The 19,415-nt window shown below is 39.4% G+C and overlaps 1 protein-coding gene across 1 annotated transcript in view; it reads left to right on the top strand.

The window, feature by feature from the left end:
* The first annotated feature begins 9,692 nt into the window (after positions 1–9,692).
* The window catches only part of LOC107660674 (SLIT and NTRK-like protein 3), a 10,560-nt gene continuing 837 nt past the window's right edge, over positions 9,693–19,415 (top strand). Inside the window, exons 1-3 of the mRNA XM_016450061.1 lie at positions 9,693–10,012; positions 10,329–10,403; positions 11,178–13,596. Of these exons, the coding sequence (XP_016305547.1) occupies positions 11,227–13,596 (2,370 nt within the window). The 5' untranslated portion in view covers positions 9,693–10,012; positions 10,329–10,403; positions 11,178–11,226. The remainder of the gene's footprint in view (positions 10,013–10,328; positions 10,404–11,177; positions 13,597–19,415) is intronic.

The raw sequence follows: 19,415 nt of genomic DNA, 5'->3' as shown, positions 1-19,415 counted from the left end.
TATTAATAAAAACTCTAACAGAATCTCACTAAAATAAAACTGTACTGACCCTAAACTTTGACTGATCCTTTCCTGTCTTCATCATCCTTGTTTCCTTCCTCTTCTTATTCTCTGACTTCCTGTTTGTCCTTCTCAGAGTGATACAGAACGTGTTGATCATTTTACGGGGTCACCACACACTGCGTCAACACTACCATGGCCTAATTACTCAGCTGTGGCCCAAAGACAGGGAACATTGTGATGTGCAAGCCAAAAAGAAGAGCTGTAAAGTAGGCCAGCCCTGTTTCCGTGTTTGGAGAGCAGTTTAAAATCATATTACTGTGAATAAGCAAGTGCAAGGTCTTGTTTTCAGTGCTGTTTGCTATTGCCCATACCTTGAACAAAATCCGGACCCATGTTTGTGCTACAGATGTGACTAAGACCACAAATCATGTGCTCATATTCCATTCAAATGTAATTTACACTTGCACACTAGTAAAAGTCCTTGAAGCATTGAAGGAGGCATCTGAGTTATAACTCTTTTGACTTTAGCCAACCTCAATTGCCACTCATATTTCTTTCAGAAAAGGTAAAAATCTAAGTAAATGGCCGCACTGACTGTCAGCTATTGGTCATAATGTGATATAAATGCATTCTTGCCATCTAATTTGTTTTCACCCATATGGGTCTGATTAATTGTGTCCTAGTTCTCTTGCAGTCTCACGTTGTCAGAGAAGAAAAGGTGTTTATACAGGTGTGGGCATTGAGGGTGATGGGGCTGTTAAAGTTTTAGCTTACTATGCTAAATTTCAGCCTATTAGTAGTTAATCTGCAGGATTTTTCCCTTCTCTCTCTCCCATTTATTCTAGCGCTTCATATTCTGAGTAAATTAGTATACCTCTGAGATATTATGCTTGCAAAATAGGACAGTTTTAGGCCATAGAAAACTGCTTCTGGAGAGAAAAAAAAAAAAAAAGCTGATTTATTTCCCCCATTTGGGAGATTGACAGCTGTCCTGATGCTAAACATTATTTGCAGGCTAATTTTCTAAGAGGACACATTTTAATAGTAATTTCCCAAAATAGCATTATGTATTTTGAGTTTGTGTACACAAAGTTTTAAATACAATTATTGGAGTGCATTTTACAAGAGCATACCATTTCAGTCTTTCTACTTAAAAATGTCATTTTTATTCATTCAATGTTACTTGATATTTATTTGTAACTAATTGTGATATTTACTAGCTATTTCTGTGTGAAAATTGTTTCTAATTAAAAAATAAAATTTGTCATCTTGCCTTGGTCACTAAATGAAATAAAATAAAAGTTTAAATTATGACAATTACTAAAACTGAAATAAATAATAATATATAATATAATAAATAAATAAATAAATAGAAATGCAAAAAAAACCATACAAAAAGCTCTTATAAAAATGGCTAAAACTTAAACTGAAATGAAAACTGGAAAAAAAAAAAAAAGCTAATTGAAATAAATAAATACATACTACTAAAATATGAAAAAAGTAATAAAATAACATCATAACCTAAATACCATAAAATACCCTTAAAACACACCAAATCAGGTAGCTGTATGTGAAAATCATTGTTGTAACAGTATTAAAATTACCTGAGAAATTCCCAAGATGCCTTATTGTTCTCATCAACAGCTATCTTTTGAGATTTGGGTCGCCATCCTGCTAGCTTCTGGAAAATCCTCTGGATAATGTCTTGTGACCCCATTGAAGAAGAGCAGGGTTGTTTGACCCAGAGACTGGGAAGAAAGCCGGCTCCGTGCTAAAACATCGAATCAAAGAGAATTAAAAAAAAAGCTCTGTCATGCTTGATATTTTTGGAGTGCTTTTGATGTTCTGGGTCAGCCTTGGAGAAACCTCAGCAAAAGATCTGGAACACGGTAGAGCCAGCCAAGCAAGCGGGATGTTTTTCCAGCTTCTGGCAAAGTACTGTGTAATCTCCCTTTTCAAAGAGAGGGAATAATGAACAAGGTGGTAAATTCGGGCACCAGTCAAAAATGAAGTATATAATGACAGAGGCAAATGGAGTGAAAGACGGCTGATAAACAATGGAAGTGTAGAATTAGGCAAAAACTTTGGTAACACTAGATTAGGGTTCACATATTCACTATTAACACAGAGTTTTTTCTCAATAATCTCTTAATATGCTGCTTATTGATAGCAAGTAAGGTAGTTGTAGTAGTTATGTTTCGGTATTGGGTAGGGTTACGGGATATAGAATATGGTCATGCATTCATATGTGCTTTATAAGTATTAATAAACAGCCAATAGGCTAGTAACATGCATGCTAATGAGCAACTAGTTAATAGTGAGAAATGGTCCCTAAACTGAGATGAAAAAAAAAAAAAAAACTAGGCCCAGATGGAATCCAGATTAAGGAGCAATAAAATGACATACTCAAAATAAAAGGGATGCAGTTCATTATTCCTTTGTACTACAGGCTTAAAGTCCCCATGAAATCAAAATTACAGTTTTTTGGGTGTTAGTATCAATAGTCTTAAGGTTATCTATAAGGCAGTGTGCTCCAAAACAGTGACAAAATTTGCATTTAGAAGATATAAGTATTCAAATCTTGCAGTTTGTCACTTCCGCCAAAACGGCTCAACGATTTTTTTGACGTCACATCGTACTTCAGCTTCTCATCAAACTTTCTGTCCAATCAAATGCTCTCTAGAATCCGAAGCGCCCGCCCCCTACACTATAAAATAGACGCTGAAGCCGCGGCTGAAATCGGTCACTTGTCCACAGCTAGTATTTTCTGTACAGTGAATGGCACGTAGTGCACTATATAGGGGACAGGGAACGATTCAAACAGTGTAAATATGCTTTCCATTGAAGAAAAAAATAAGTCTGGTTTGGCGCTGTGTCACGCTAACCACCGCACCGCACACACTTTGCTCCGGTCCAGAGACACGATAGCACGGAGCGGATCACATGCGCGAGTCAGCGCAGACCACGAAATGTATCGGAGCTATTTGAATTCTACACAGAATGCTATATTTTATAGCAATATGGATGAGATTGTGGCTGGCATACCCTGTCAAATGCGGCTTTACGGAGCTCAACGGCTCTGAACGGCTCTAGCCCAAGCTGTGATATAAACGAACGCTATTGGCTATTTTAAAAAGGGGCGGGGCTGCTTGATATGTCCCGCCCTGTCTTCCTGTTTCGGTTAAAATGACGTCAACACATAGAGTAACGCTGCGTGTTTCTAAGCATTTCAGGGGACCTTTAACTCTGGTCTCTTTTTTAAAAACTTGACGTTTTATTCAAGAGTCAGAATTCAAATCATAAAGAGAAACTACTGTTCAAAAGTTTGAGGTCAGTAAGATACATACACATATATATAATTGAAAGACAATTATATTTTTATTCAGCAAGGATATATTAAATTGATCAAAAGTGGCTGTAAAGACATTTATAAAGCTACAAAGAAGTTATATGTCAAATAAATGCTGTTTTTAAAACTTTCTATTCATCAAAGAATCCTGAAAAAAAATGTCTCAGAACTATTGACTGTTTTTAACATTATTATTATTATTAATAATAATAATACATTAATCTTGAGCAGAAAATCAGCATATTAGAATGATTTCTGAAGGATCATCTAACACTGAAGACTTGAGTAATGATGCTGAAAATTCAGCTTTGATCACAGGAAAATTTACATTTTAAAATATATTACAATATACTGTAAAGCACTTATTTTAAATTAGAAAAATAGTTCTCAACATTACTGTTTTTGTTGTATTTTTAATAAAATAAATGCAGCCTTCGTGAGCAGAGTAGACTTATTTAAAAACATAAAAAAATTAAAAATTAAAAATCTTACCAACCCCTTTTGAGCTTTTGAATGGTAGTATGCATTTTTACATTTTATATAGAAAATGTGATTGCTGCTACCCAGCTTGATGCTATAGTATTGATGTTGGTTGCCATGTGGTTGCTAAGGTTTTTTGAGTGTTTTAGCTCATTGCTATGCATTTGCTAGAGTGTTTTATGCTGAAGGTTAATACTTAGGTTTAGGGATTTGAACATACCCCTAACCGAACACATGAGCAAAAGCGAAATTGATCAGACTATGCTGTGTGAATTTTCATAGTACCAGCGCATCTGAGTGGAATGCAGTTATTACTTTGGTTGAAAGGAGTTTATTGTGGACGGGGGGATTTACCCTATGTTCTAATAATCCTGGTGGTCTTTCATGTCTTTTTGGCACAAGTACGACATGCTGGCACAGACTGTGCCCGGGCTTTCTGCCACACTGAAACATGGCTCCACCAAATGCCTCACGCTCCTGGGGATATTTTTGGGTGTTGTTTGGCCAAAGATTCATGTGCATCCGTGACCTGATACATCAAAGAGAGCTGAAGCATAACATGACACCTACCTCAAGTCAACAGACCTATTGACTCCATTGACCATGACTGTACTTAGCTGGGTGAAAAGTTATAAAATGCACTAGTGTGCCAACATTTATTTCGAAATAAAGAATACGTTGACACAAACTGACTCAGGTCTTCTAGATATCCAAAATACGTAAAGGAATAAGCGTTCCACTTTCATCAAAGTGCAATATCTTTAAAAAACCTTTCCAATGTCAAGTCACTTTGCTGTCACTGTGAGTAATGGCTGCATTTAAAGCTGGACATGTCAAGTACTTTAGTGATGGAAGTTTGTATACGATTGACATTGCCATATTTTTGTTTTTTAGGATGGAGAGATTGCAGGGTGGCTGATGAACCGTGACAGAAGCACACAAGAGAAATGCTGTTTCGGGCCAAAGGACACCTTGCACATTTATTATTTAATGGTGTAAAAACATTTCGATGTAAAAAAGACATTCCTTTCGCTCCTGTCATGCATTGAGAACGATGTGGATGCCATTATTGTATAAATACCTTGAATTTTGGCTATGTATATATACGGTATATAACTACAAAAAAAAAAAAAATAGAATTTTAGAATGACTATAATTCAGTAATTTATTTCACAATGCAACATGGGACCTGTAGTATTTGTTTGTTTGTTTGTTTATTACAAACCCTGGCTGTTTTGGTTAATGAACAGTTTAGAATGGCTCATTTATTCATTTATCTATCTCTATGCTATATGGGGAAAATTATTGACAGCAGCATTACTGAGAGCAAAGCTGTCACAAGTCGATGTGATCATTTGTATTTGCCCATATTACAACATGCATGTTTTAGCATTAATTAAAAACAAGAAGTGACATCAGAGGCGATCAGAAATGGCAAATTGTGATTAGGGAATTGCATACTGATGGATAAATAATGCAAATTAAGCAGGAGGAAAATAACAACACATGTTACGAACTGGCTTTAGTACACTGGGATTTATAAAAGAGAAAAACAGCAGAACAAAAAAGGAATAAAGGGATTTAGGAGTGACTGGCAGAGGCAGAAATGAAAGATGGCTTTCACACAAGACAAGATGATTGACTGGCAGTTTTACACACTGCTGCACACTAACCCAGATGCGCTCTTAAACCTTCTCTTCACTCACCCTGTCATTCTCTCACTTCTCTTCTTTCTCTTGCAGACGTTAATCCACCTTGTGTCATCATGACTGATACTAACCAGCCAATCAGAAGAGGCCTCTAGGTGTGGCTTTATGTTGCATGCATCAGTGCATTGTGAAAGGTGAGCACAGAGTACAAATGTTTCCCATTGACCCTGTGGTTTTGGGGTCCTTTTAGTTGCCATAGGCTTAGTCTTAAATATTAACTCACTAGTTTCCTCATCTTTATCGTGAATGTGATTTGGGCTTGCACTGCATTTAAATTCAGATCCAGTCCAATAAAGGCATAAAAATGTATAATGGTGGTTATTTATTTATTTTATTTTATTTTTTTCACTCTGAGCTGGAGAACTACGATAAAAAAAAAAAAAAAAATCAGTACACTCTCAGAAACAGTACCTTTTGTTTCTGAGACTGTACTGTATTTTTGTACCATTTAGGTAATTTAGGTACTAATATGTACTTTTAACGTACTAATTGTTACATGTATGACCTGTGTTCCCTCTTTTGTTGTGTTTTGGTTTTGCCATGTGACCTAGTTTTCCTGAGTTGTCTTATCCGTCATTATATTCACCTGTGTCTTGTTAATTAAGTCATTAGTTCCTTGTTTGCTTTGTGTACTTAAGCCTTCAGTTATCCCTCAGTATTTGTCAGTTCTAGTTTGTGATTGTGTTTGGTAGCATTTGTTCCAGTTCTCCAGTGAGTTTGATATTGAACAAGTGTTCCTGAACTATTCTTCTTTGTCATGCGAGTTATTATGCTACCATACCGTAACAGAAGAACTGACCACAAACAGTAATATTATTAGCAGTGTTTTTCCCTCTTTTGCGTCTTTTTAATCTCTTGTTTCTTTCCATGGACCTTCCCGGAGTCCAACTTCTCTGCTTGGAGCAGGGAGATGGTCTACTGGAAGACCACACACAGGAGTTCATCCATCTGGCGTGCCTTACACACTACCCTGATCGCTCGCTCTGTGTTTTTTATCATACCAGCCTGAGCAGCGATTGAAGGCATGCCTTCCAGTGGACGGTCCTAAAGAGGATTCCGCTGCTTTCGTGGAATGGGTGCTGGTGAACATCAACTCTCCTTTCACCATCGGCCCCACAGAGGATGACTTTGCCACCAGCCCCACTCCATCACCGCCAGAGACCAGCCATCCACCACCGGAACAATTTGACGGGGTTGTTGCTTGTGCCCACCACAGACCGTGAAGACCGGCTTGCTGTGATTGACGAGCCCAAACCGAGGATTAGGTTGGAGGGAGTCATCACCCCGGAGCCCGCTTCATATCATCCGTCTGACCAGGTGCGCGAGCCGGCAACACCGCAGGTCACGAGGGAGTGTTAGTGGAGATCGACGGATTAGAGAAAATACCCCCCACACTCCCACCGCTGTGAGTGAGTTGAGCCTGGCCTCTGGAGCTTATTATAAGGAACTTCAGGACATTTTTGAGGAGGAGCTTATAGACTGACTTGGAGAGATTTTTCCAATTTCCCCTGAATCTCCTGTGTCTTTGCTGGTTCTGTCCAACCTCAGCAGCTCCTACATCCCTGCTGGTTCTGCTCAGCTCCTGTTCTCCTGTGTTCCCTCCCAGCCTCCCTCTCCCACCTCCTCAATCAGCCAGTTCTTCAGCCCCACCTACGCTGCTGTCCTTCAGCCCCTCTGCATCTCCCACGTGCTGTAAGGATCTGCCATGTGTCTTCAGGCCACCAGCTCTGTCCAGCACAGAGGTTCCCCTGTCTCTGCCTCCAGCGTCTGTGCCCATTGTTCCTCCTCGGCCTGTCGACACTTCAGATCCGTCTTGGCTCCTCCCTCCCTCGGCTCCACCAGAAACCATCGGCTATACGTTTTCTCCAGGCTCCTTCATCCCTCCTGCTCCGCCTTGATCAGATGTTGACCTGCCTGTGCCTTCGGCTTCGTCTGGATCTGCCTTCCCCCCAGCTCCATCTTCGTCCTCGGTCCCACTGGCTCAGCCTCTGTCCTCTGGTCATCCGGCTCCACCTCGGTCTCCAGTACCATCTGCACTGCATGGGCTCATCGGCTCCACCTGGGTCCCCTTCAGTGGTGGCGGCTTCTCCGTCGGTCATCCCCAGGGTGTCGGCTACCATCAAGTTGTCTCCACCATGGGTCCTCTCGCCTTAGACTCCATCTCTGGGGCCTTGTACTGGCTGGACTCTGGCATTGCATCTGGCTCCTCCCGCTCCTAGCTCCCCACTCCTACCTTCCACTCCACCTTGGACTGCTTTAGAGACTTTGGACTATTATTATTTAGCTGTTTTCTTCAGCTATTCTATTTATATGGAACTATTCTTCTTCCTCATGCAAGTTATTATACTTCCATACCATAACACTAATATTCACTCTTGGAGTATATTAAGAAAAAAATCAGTTATCTTCTGTTTCAAACACATGATAAAACTATATATTACTTAAACACTCTAGATGTATATGAATACACTATCAGAACCTTTTGAAATGGTACCGCAGCTCTCTCTCTCACACACACACACACACACACACACACACACACACACATTTCTATTTTTACTTGCATTAAAAATGTAAAACATGTCAAGAAGAAATTACACAAAAATACAGATCTGTGCAACATAAAAATGTTCACTGGTAGCCATGCTGCTGTTTTTAAATGAGTAACCAGCAATGTTCCAATCTGAAAATTTGATTATTTTTACAATCCATCTCATATTACTAATATTCTAATCAATATTTTATATAATATAACATATTACATAAGCTTAGTTCAAATTTCTGAGTTGATTGGCATCACAGATTGTATTTAATCTTTAATAGCCAAAATGATAGACATGATAATTACAGCTGCATGTAATCGTCATCATCACGAGCCTCAACGCAATATTTATCGTCCTTGAACAATCCAGTTAAGCACGGCTCATGAAAATTACAGAAACATCTCTTTATGAAATATTGTGTAAACTTGTTTAAACATAACCTATGTTCCAAACACTTAATAACTTTAATTAAGCAACTGAAAACATGATCTATGTTAAATATTAACAAATCAGTAGTTCAAGTACATTCAAAACCAAAACATATAAGACCAAGGTTAGTTGTCAAAGGGGAGTTGTCATAACTTAGCTATAAGATTTTCCATAGCTTGTCAAGACAAGTCTATATTCCAAAAGTAGCAGTTGGGAAAAGTTTGACCCATTTTATTTGGCAAGTTATCCCTTTTTGTGTTTTAAATTGTACGTTTTTACAGTTTTATTTATTTCTTACAGAAAAATGTCAACATGTGTTTAGTGAATTATGTTTTGTTTGTTTGTTGGCGGTGGAAATAAAGATGGAAATGTTCCATAGTTTTTTTTTTAGTAGCTAAGATTACAATATACAGTATGTAGCCTACCTATAGAACCTGAACTATATAAATAAATCTACCCTTTGCAATAAATATTCACAGTAAAAGTGCGAAAGCTAGCCCTGGTCTTCCCTATAATTCAAAGTTAAATTACATATCTATTTGAATCTATAATACCGATCTCTTTAGCATTATTAAAGTAATAATGTTTTATGTTATTAATAAATCATATTACAGAGTGTTACCCATAACCTCTCCCTCATTTCCATGTAAATTTGCAGAATAAAGGTTTCCTGTCATCGCCACTGCCCCCACGCGCAGAGCTCGATTGCCCGCTGCAGGCAGAGCGCGGGAAGACAGGGCGCGGGAAGCGCGCGGAGATTCACACGGGAGGACGACACGGACGAATTTGCCTCAGCTGTCTTCACTGCAGATAAAACCAAACTACATTTATACAGAAGAAAAACAAACCGATTTATTGGATAGTTTCCTTTGTAAGTTTGCTGCGTTAAGCCAAGGAACCCCGGACTCGCATTTCAACGAATGTAGTGATATTTTCCCAGGAAAGAAAGATGATGAACTGTTTAAAACGGGAATGTGGCACTCAAAGCCTCAGAAGAGTTCACCGATGAAGCTCAGAGTTAAATAACCTGTGACATTTACCTCTGAACATAAATCGGAGATGAGATCGCCCTATAACATAACGTTACATCGCCGATGAAGAATTAGAGAGAGAGAGAGAGAGTGTGAGAGAGAGAGAGAGAGAGAGAGAGAGAGAGAGTCTCCATCCTGCTCGCTTTTCTTAAAGCTCATTTCCGTGACGATCCGAAGCTTTTCTCCGGCACGATGAGAGACGCGAGCAGCGCAGCAGTGGGACAAACCGAATCGAACCGAACCGCTCGAAGCGGAACTGAGCTCCAGAACTGAAAGAACCGGCGTCATAAACAAACCTTTATTAAAAAGAAGAAGAAGAATAAGAAGATTTCATTCAAATCACGTCTTCATCTTCTCTCTTCTTGGACTTAGAGAGAGAGAGAGACCGAAAGAGAGGGAGAGAGATCGGGGAAAAGCACAGGCAATCTTTAAACTCGTTTTATTTCGGATGCTCCGGTGAAAAAAAAGGTGAATTTTGAGCGTTTCAGATGTTTAGAGACTTTTTTGGAGATGGGAGAATGACCTGGGTGATCCACAGAGTAATCTCTGTATTTAATCAAATGATGCATTGATTTGTTTCTGATGTTACTGCGCATACTGCTATACCAGTCACCTAGTTGTAATGGTATTTTAGCAAGCGTATTTTAGTAAAAAAATATCTAAAATGCAAGTTTAATATTAAGTTTAACGTTGAGATTTTTTTATGTGTGCGTAAAATACGGAGATTTTCTAATGCGTTTCATTCCAATGCATGATTTTTATTGTATTTTGTTTTTCTTTGTAGCCAACCATCGGAGGCAGTCTGGGACCACCCGTCTCCAAACCCTGGAGATGTAAAGTTAGACACCACTAAAACCGAGTAGGTATCCGATACTTTATCGTTTGGGAATGGAAGGACATTGGAATTGATTGCTAAAGCCAGGACACCAGAGAAGGGTGGGAGGAAAATACAAAGTGTGCTATTCATGGAAAACTGCAGTCTCTTCTGGACGGAAAACAAGGATCTTTCGAGGGTTTTTGGTCCTTTTTTCTTTTCGAAATTCAAGAGATCCGCAGAGTGTGGCACACTCAGCAGCATTTGGCTCTTAGTTTCTCCACTGATCTGCTGATAACATCTGCGCTAATTAAGTGCGTTCAGACTGTGGAAAGCAAATAACCTCCGTTACGCATTAAAGGTCTAATTGGCGTTTTAGTTTTGGGATGCACCTGTCATTGTTTTTTGAAATGTTAAGTGGATACAGCGGTTGATTCGATTTAAGTATGCATTTATTTTCATTGCATGTTTTATTGATTTAATGTTTTTGAGCTTTGCATGAACATGGCAAGGGATATTTATTAAGAATTAATGGTGATATGCTTTAAACAGTTTAGATGTGGTTTCTTTCGTTCAGTGGTTAAAAGCATTAGTGGTGATTATGCCCTTGAGTCCTTTTTTTTGGGTGTAGTGTAAGCTATCATCGAGTGAAAGATGTCAAACCCATGATAATGCCTGATCTTTATCGTAAACATGCCATGGTGTGGAAGGAGAAGGTGTTTGTTACGTAGTTTATTGTGTGAAACGCTCAAAGCATTGCAACTGTCACTCGCTGTCTGAGCCTTCTCATCTGATCTTTTTTTCTGTGTTTTGTTGCAGTGCTGTGAAGTGGCTCTCAGCCTCAACTTCATCAGGACTCGGCGGAAGGATGCTGTGGTTTACCCTGCTAAGCACAATAGCTTTAGGATGGACTACGCCGATCCCTCTGTTGGATGAGTCGGAAGAAATAGATGAGCCTTGCTTTGACCCTTGCTACTGTGAAGTCAAGGAGGGTATTTTCAATGTCCACTGCGACAGCAAAGGATTTACAAATGTCAGCCAGATCTCCCAGACGTGGACGAGACCCTTTAAACTCAATCTGCAGAGGAACTCCATGCGCAAACTGTATTTTAACAGCTTTTTGCACCTCAACAATGCTGTGTCGCTCAATCTGGGGAATAATGCACTACAGGACATACATGTGGGCGCATTCAATGGCCTGAGCATCTTGAAAAAGCTATTTCTGCATGAAAACAAACTGGAGGTGTTCAGGAATGACACTTTTATGGGGCTGGAGAGCCTCGAGTATCTTCAGGCGGATTACAACGTCATCAAGAGAATAGAGAGCGGGGCGTTTCGGAACCTGCACAAACTCAGAGTACTTATTTTGAACGACAATTTGATACCCGTGCTACCCAGTTTATTATTCAGGTCCGTATCGCTCACGCACCTTGACTTACGTGGCAACCGCTTAAGAATTCTACCCTATAAAGGGACGCTGGAATACATCGGTCGCAGCTTGATGGAGATTCAGCTAGAGGAAAATCCATGGAACTGTGTGTGTGATATTGTGCAGCTCAAAACCTGGCTGGAGCGCATTCCCTACACAGCACTGGTGGGCGACATTACTTGTGAATACCCTTTTCATTTACACGGTAAGGACCTTCGTGAGATCAAGAGAAGTGAACTTTGTCCCTTACTTTCTGAAGCAGAGCTGGAGGCCAAACATGGCATTCCCAGATTACCGTTTAATAATGAAAATGTCTGGCCCACCAAGCCTTCGTCTATGTTGTCATCTTTTCATAACACAGCCTCCTCAGTAGAGTACAGAGAGAGACACGTAAAGCCGACTAAACGGCCCAGACCCACAAAAACACCACCCACTCCTCGTAGCATTTACCCAGGACTGAATCAGCCTCCAATCGCTGCCTACCAGACCAGACCCCCTATACCAATAATTTGCCCCACAGGGTGCATGTGCAATTTACACATTACTGACTTGGGCCTCACTGTCAATTGTAAAGAGAAAGGTTTCCACAACATTTCTGAGCTGCTGCCACGACCACTCAATGCCAAGAAACTCTATCTAAGTGGGAATTTGATTCAGAAAATTTACAGGTCGGATTTTTGGAACTTCTCTAGCTTGGATTTATTGCACTTGGGTAATAATCGGATATCATATGTTCAAGAAGGCGCCTTTATGAACCTACCTAATTTAAAAAGTTTATACTTGAATGGCAACGACATTGAAAGGCTCACTCCAGGCATGTTTCGTGGTCTGCAGGCACTTAGTTACCTGTATTTCGAGTACAATGTCATTCGAGAGATCCAACCGGCCGCCTTCAGCCTCATGCCAAACCTGCAGTTGGTTTTTCTCAATGACAACCTGCTGCGCACCCTGCCCATGGATGCATTTGCTGGCACCTCCCTGGCTAGGCTCAACCTGCGCAACAACTACTTTCTGTACCTTCCTGTGAGCGGAGTACTGGAGCATCTCCACTCCATTGTTCAAATCGACCTTCACCAGAATCCTTGGGACTGCTCTTGCGACATAATCCCACTCAAGCAGTGGATTGAGAAGCTCAGCTCCGTCATTGTTGTGGGGGAAGTGACCTGCAAGACCCCGGACTTCGCTCTTGGCAAGGATCTGCGCACCCTGGAGGCTGAGGTCATATGCCCTGAGTTGAAATTCACCGCTTCTTCTCCAGTCCTGCCCAATGAAATGACGGCCACCAGTGGCTCTGAGTTAGGACAAGCGCCAATGGCGGGAACTGTTCCGCTCTCTGTGCTGATTCTCAGCCTACTGATTCTCTTCATCTCCTCTGTGTTTGTGGCTGCCGGTCTCTTCGCATTCGTCCTACGGAGGCGAACAAAACTTCCCTTCAGGAAGCGTCAGGAGGTGGACCTTACGGGCATTCAAATGCAGTGCAAGATCTTTGAAGAAAGACAAACCGCCTCACCTGAGAAGGCACCCGGTCACATCTACGAATATATCCCCCATCCCGTTACTCAAATGTGTAACAATCCAATTTACAAACCACGAGAAGGAGAGATAGAGGGCGAGCAGTTTACAGAAACCAAGGAAAATAACAGTAATTATCGAACTCTTCTGGAGAAAGAGAAGGAATGGAAGATGGCTGTGTCCAATTCCCAGCTCAACACCATTGTCGCCATCAATCAGTCAGGTGACATGGCAGGCTTTCACGAGAATGGAGTGCTTTGCCCTACTGTGATTGACAGCCAGAGACCGACCCCTACGGTGGGTTTTGTACCCCAAGTCGCTTTTGGAGGAAAGGCCATACTCAGATTTTTCAATGAAGTGCCTTTTTTTCAGAGTAGCCAGCAATGTTACCACCCATTATTTTTGTACGGAACAGATTTGTTGTTGAACCTCTGGAGCGCCTGGCACAGTTTGTAGAATATTTGCAGATTGCTGCATGCATTTGACTGCAGGAGGAGGTTATCGATCAAAAACTTCACCCGCTATAGAGATACAGCGATGTATTACCCGTTGAGTGGTCTATTTAATTTTCTATACAGCAAAAGACAGAGTTCTATCTCAAGGACGCACCCGAGGATCAATATTTGTGAATATCTAATGACACTTCAAGATTTTATGGAGTTCAGCGCACTTTCTTAAGAAAAATGCTTCTGGATACTATCACTAACAGCTTTTTAGGAAGCACTTTTAATGTTTTCTCTCTCTCACAAAGATTTGACAAAGATAAAAATGTGCGTATATTTATTCTGTAATTTCAGTGAAAGATTTAATTGTAAAGGTAATGTTAAATCAATGTATAGTGATTATGCGTCTGGTATAGCCTTCTTAATAAAAATACAAAGTCTTAAATCAAATAAAAAGGGTACCAATGCATACTGTTTGTGAGAAATAGACTTGACGTATTGGTATGGCGCTTCAAATGACAAATTATAAAATGCACATTAACCTATCAAGGTCTCATTGCTGCTAGGAGAGACAGGTTGAGACAGACTGATGTTCCTGCCTGTGTGCATGTGTCATCGATGGGTTTGGACTAGAAAAGGAGACCTTGGATTAGATTTGAGTTTTGCTGTAAGGTGTGTTGTTATACCTTGTCCACTGCTTACTAAATTACACAACATTTGAGATTAATATTTAATGCAATGTCACTTTTACATGTGTCCACAAGAGGGAGAAAGAGAGACACACTCACATCATGTCTGTGGATGGACAAAATTGATGTTTGATTATTTGAAGGAAAACGCCACTTATTTTTTTCAGGTATGATATACAACTTCGTGCAACATATGGCATTTGAACATAAATTCTGCTTGTATGTGTGTTGAGGGTCATTTTAAAGTTGATGCATTACTCAAGTGACATAATTACATACTAGAACGTGATCTGTACAACAAAAACTGAGTTTCTACTCCCCTTTGAGAACAATGTGGCTATTTTTTTAAACAAATATTTTATGTCTGTTTGCCTATGCCAGTTCTATCCATAACCATTTACTACAAACACTGAAATACAGTTAATCTATTATTAAGTATAATAATGATCTGTCCAACAAAAACTGATTTTCTACTCCCCTTTGAGAACATTGTGGCTATTTTTTAAACCAAATATTTAATGTATGTTTGCCTATGCCAGTTCTATCCATAACCATTTACTGCAAACATTGAAATGCAGTTCATCTATTATAAAGTATAATTAATTCTCCTGAGGTTGTCAAGGATGCAGAAAAGTCTTTCTTTATTTGTTTTTTATCATTTAGTTGACTAGTGTAGCTTCTGTTTCCTCTGTTCAAAATTTCAGAATTTTATTTATATTTTGTCCCTACATTCATCATTTACCCAGCCTGTTTTGTCAATATTTCAATAAATTTTGCTTGGTCCATATTTAACAGCACTCCCTTTTGTGCAAATCTGCTTCACATCAATAATGTCTCCAAACATAGAGCCTTTGTCAAAAAAATATTCTTAAATGATTACTGCGGATACAGATTCTTCTGTAGAATGAGAGGTGTAACTGTTGTAAGTGAAGGTGTCATTCATAGATTGTGAGGTGATCACTAATCTGGATTCTTCACTGTGATGAAGAACCGCTCAGGGGACAGTAATGGTCATAGGGACAATGTCACCTTGCTGTGGATTACATCTAGGTTGTCCTTGTCTCTATATTTCAACGTAATGATCTTACTTTATTTTTTGCTAAAGGGTAGCGAAGCTAATGATGTGTGATGTTGGTGTCAACAGAGTTCATTTTTGAAATTATGATTGTAGTTACATATCCTACCCAGATCAAATTTGCTGTTTGCTACTATTTTGCTGAAAAGGTTAGTGATATAATCTTTTTTCATGCCATGTTATTGACCTTCATTCCATGTAACTGATCCACTACTTGCATATATGTTTATTTGTAGTTTTTCCCACATCTTGCCGTTTAATGCATTCCCCTGAGGTTAATCTTGGCTTGTTAAATCTGTGCTTGGTAAATGATCTGTTGGTTGGGGTTTATGTAATCTATACTTGACTTATGTCAACAAACTGTAGCTCATTTGTAGTATCGAGTGATTTCCTACATCAATAGTTAAGTTTTGTTTGTGGCTTGGTCCTGGCGAACCATCGACATGGCCGCCTTCTCTGCCGTCTTTAGCTCGCTTGTTTGTTGCTGTGGGGGTTTGTTGCAATGCATTTTGGGAGATGGATCACTGAATCTGCACTTCACTTAGTTTATTCCTCCTCTTGATGGCTTGTTCTTGGGCTTTTCAAAGGGCTTAATTAGCTAAAAATTATCAAAACCCAAGGAGGTGGATTGAGGGGGAAAATTAAAAAGGAAACGGGGGAGGAAGAAAGAGTTGAATTTAAACAGGCCAAGCATGCAGTTCAGCATGTAGAATCAGATAGTGTCAGATCTTCTGGAATGTGTCAACAGTTGAAACTGGATTTTGGAGTTGTTGGAGTGCAATTGATTGAAGACTTTCAATCAATATGAAATATGCAAGCACACTTGGGTTAGTATGACTTATCATATTTCTACAGTGACTCCAGAAAGTTTCTGAATGCATTAAAAATGTCTGACTGCCATTGCATTAGATACAAAATATTAAAGCAGGTTGCATCTAAGATCAAATGAAATGGTGTTTTCTTCGTTGTTTTCACTTTTCTTCATAATTTTTGCTCAATGTCTTTTAATAAGCTGGTGTTTTGATGATTTTTAGTGGATATATGCAGTGTAGTCACATGAACAACTAAGAACTTGTTTCATTAATGACAAACACAACGTTTTTGTTTAAATGGGGCTTAAGTGTCCTTTCTAGAGTCTGTATGTCTATGTACATTCCTGTGTGAGTTACGTGGATGCTTTTCATTACTCTGCCAAGTATTTGCTAGCTTTTTGAAAGATGTTGTCAGAATAGTGAAGATGGCTTCAGAGCCCGAGGGAATAGAGAGTGTCTAATGATTCATGGCGGTACTGAAGGTTGCTGAAGGTGCTGAAATCACTTTGCATGTGAATGGAATAGAAATTAACTCTTTAGAATTGTACTGTTTTAAAGTTTGATTTTAAATTAGAATGTGGAACTGCTAAAGTTATTCATTTGAAGTCTTTCCTTTTCCATTACCAAACAGCATTTATTTCCTCTGAATTATGAACTGAGAGCTGAAATGTTTCAAATCCCATTACACAGTATTAATAATGCAAATTACATCAGTGTAAGTTAATTGCAGGAATCAGATTTTGTGTCATTTACTGTATATGAAAACTGTCATATATATACATACATATACAGTATATATATATATATATACAGGAATCAGATTTTGTGTCATTTACTGTATATGAAAACTGTTGATTGTTTCAGTGCAGAGGTGCAATAAGTCAGAGCTGATAGACATCAAACCTCCCCATGTGAGAAGCTGTTCACATGTCATGTCTATGCATGTGTGAGTTCAGTTTAAAAGAGGAAAGAGACAGTAGGAGGGAGACGGAGAATTGAATACCGTGCTTGTGAAAAATCTCTCCCTGAATTTCGTTACAATTGCAAGTATTGTGTTAGACAGCATTGTGTTCGGGCTGATATTTAGGTGTGAGCAGACAGCAGTTTTCTCTTTCTTCTTTTGTCTCGTGGCTTTCTTTGCAGCTCGTTCATGTAGGACAAAGAATGAGAGCAGATAGATAAATGGAGAGAAGTGGGGGCGTTGTCTGCGTGTATTGTATCTGCAGTGGCATTAAAGCATTCACACATACTTTTTTGGATTATGCTGCTGTTACAGGGCAGATATTACTGATGCTTTGCCCTCATAAATGTTTCCATGTTAAAATGAGTAGTTCACTCAAAAAAGAAACGTTTCTGAAAATAATCATGCTCAGGCCATCCAAGGTGTAGATGAGTTTGTTTCTTCATCAGATTTGGAGAAATGTAGCATTACATCACTTGCTCACTAATGGATCCTCTGCAGTGAATGGGTGCCGTCAGAATGAGAGTCCAAACAGCTGATAAAAACATCACAAATCCATCAAGGTTTTTTTTTTATTTCATACCGTTGCTTCTGGCTAAAATATGAGTCCTCTATCCATAATATTGCTTTCTCCAATGAAAAAATTGTCTGAATCAGGAGAGAAATATGCACAGATCAAGCACTGTTTACAAGTGAAAACAGTCCAAAAAAGTTCTAAAAAAATATGTCGGTGGATTTTGATATGAGAGGACAATAGGGGATGGACTTCTTTTACTGGAGGAAGCGTTATTGTGGATTTTGGGCTTGTATTTTGACTAGAAAGTGATGGTTTAAAGTTAATATGCCTTGATGGATTTGTTTTTTACAAACATGCAGCTTTTGGCTTCACAAGATGTTAATTGCTGGACTGGAGTGGTGTGGATTACTTGTGGATTATTGTGATGTTTTTATCAGCTGTTTGGGCTCTCATTCTGACGGCACCCATTCACTGCAGAGGATCCATTGGTGAGCAAGTAATGTAATGCTACACTTCTCCAAATCTGAGGAAGAAACAAACTCATCTACATCTTGGATATCCTGAGGGTGAGAAAATGTTCAGCAAATTTTCATTTTTGGGTGAACTATTCCTGTACTGCAACTTAAATCTATAGCTAGACAGACAGATGCTCATTTGTGAGAGACGAGATGGTGAATATTCCTGGAAATGTTCTGATCACATTACCAAGTGCTCTTATGCTATAATGCACCAGAGAGGTTCGTTTGAATGCTGGAAAGAGGATGCTGTGTACTGTATTGTAGCAGGCAGTTAACTTGCTTTGGCTCTCGGAGCTATTAGAATGCACCTAAGAACGGTAAAGACACAGCTGTGTGTATCGATCCAAGCCGGCAGACCCTGCCACCGCTCGATAGAAATATCTATGCAAGCACTTGATCATGGCTCTGTGTGTCTGTGTGTGTGTGTGTGTGTGTGTGTGTGTGTGTGTGTGTGTTCTTTCCTGTGATGTAAGTGCTTAAGGGGGTGGGGGCGTTGGAAATACTTGCATCTGTGCATATGGAAACGTTGAGCTGGGGTGTGTGCGATTTATTCCACCATTTTATATTTAGGATGTATTCATGAGTGGGTTAATGATTGCAGTTTTGCATAAGCAAGGTCACTTACATCATCTGTCACTGGGTGATGAAACCCACATCAATCAATGAGGCATTTACTGATTTTATACCAGCAAACCCTTTCATACCTGATTAATGCAAATCAGAGCATTGTTTGTTTACATTTGCGTGTGACAGCAGCACGTCATCGACGCATTATTAATGACATTTACTCCTCAATCTGGCACTGTTGACTTCATCTAGACTGTCAACATGCAGCCGATGCACAAAGACGAAGTGTTGTGTGCATGTGTGTTTTGTATGCACTTGTGTTTTTAGATGTTTTGAGCACATACATTTGGTATTATTTACAGAAACAACTTACAATGGCAGTTTATGTTGGTGGATAGACCCTTTTTTTCTTTTTTTTTGTACAGAAGGGTGATTCCCATGAAAACATGCCCATATTTCAACCTAAAATCAAAAGAAACAGTAGCATAAGATTATTTTATTTCATATTATGTTACTGTATTATGTAAACTTTAT

This window comes from Sinocyclocheilus anshuiensis, unplaced genomic scaffold (genome assembly GCF_001515605.1).
Source record: "Sinocyclocheilus anshuiensis isolate Anshui unplaced genomic scaffold, SAMN03320099.WGS_v1.1 scaffold948, whole genome shotgun sequence".
In the NCBI taxonomy this organism is placed as follows: domain Eukaryota; kingdom Metazoa; phylum Chordata; class Actinopteri; order Cypriniformes; family Cyprinidae; genus Sinocyclocheilus; species Sinocyclocheilus anshuiensis.
Note: the sequence above shows the minus strand (reverse complement) of the source record. Positions and strands in the feature narration are given on the sequence as shown.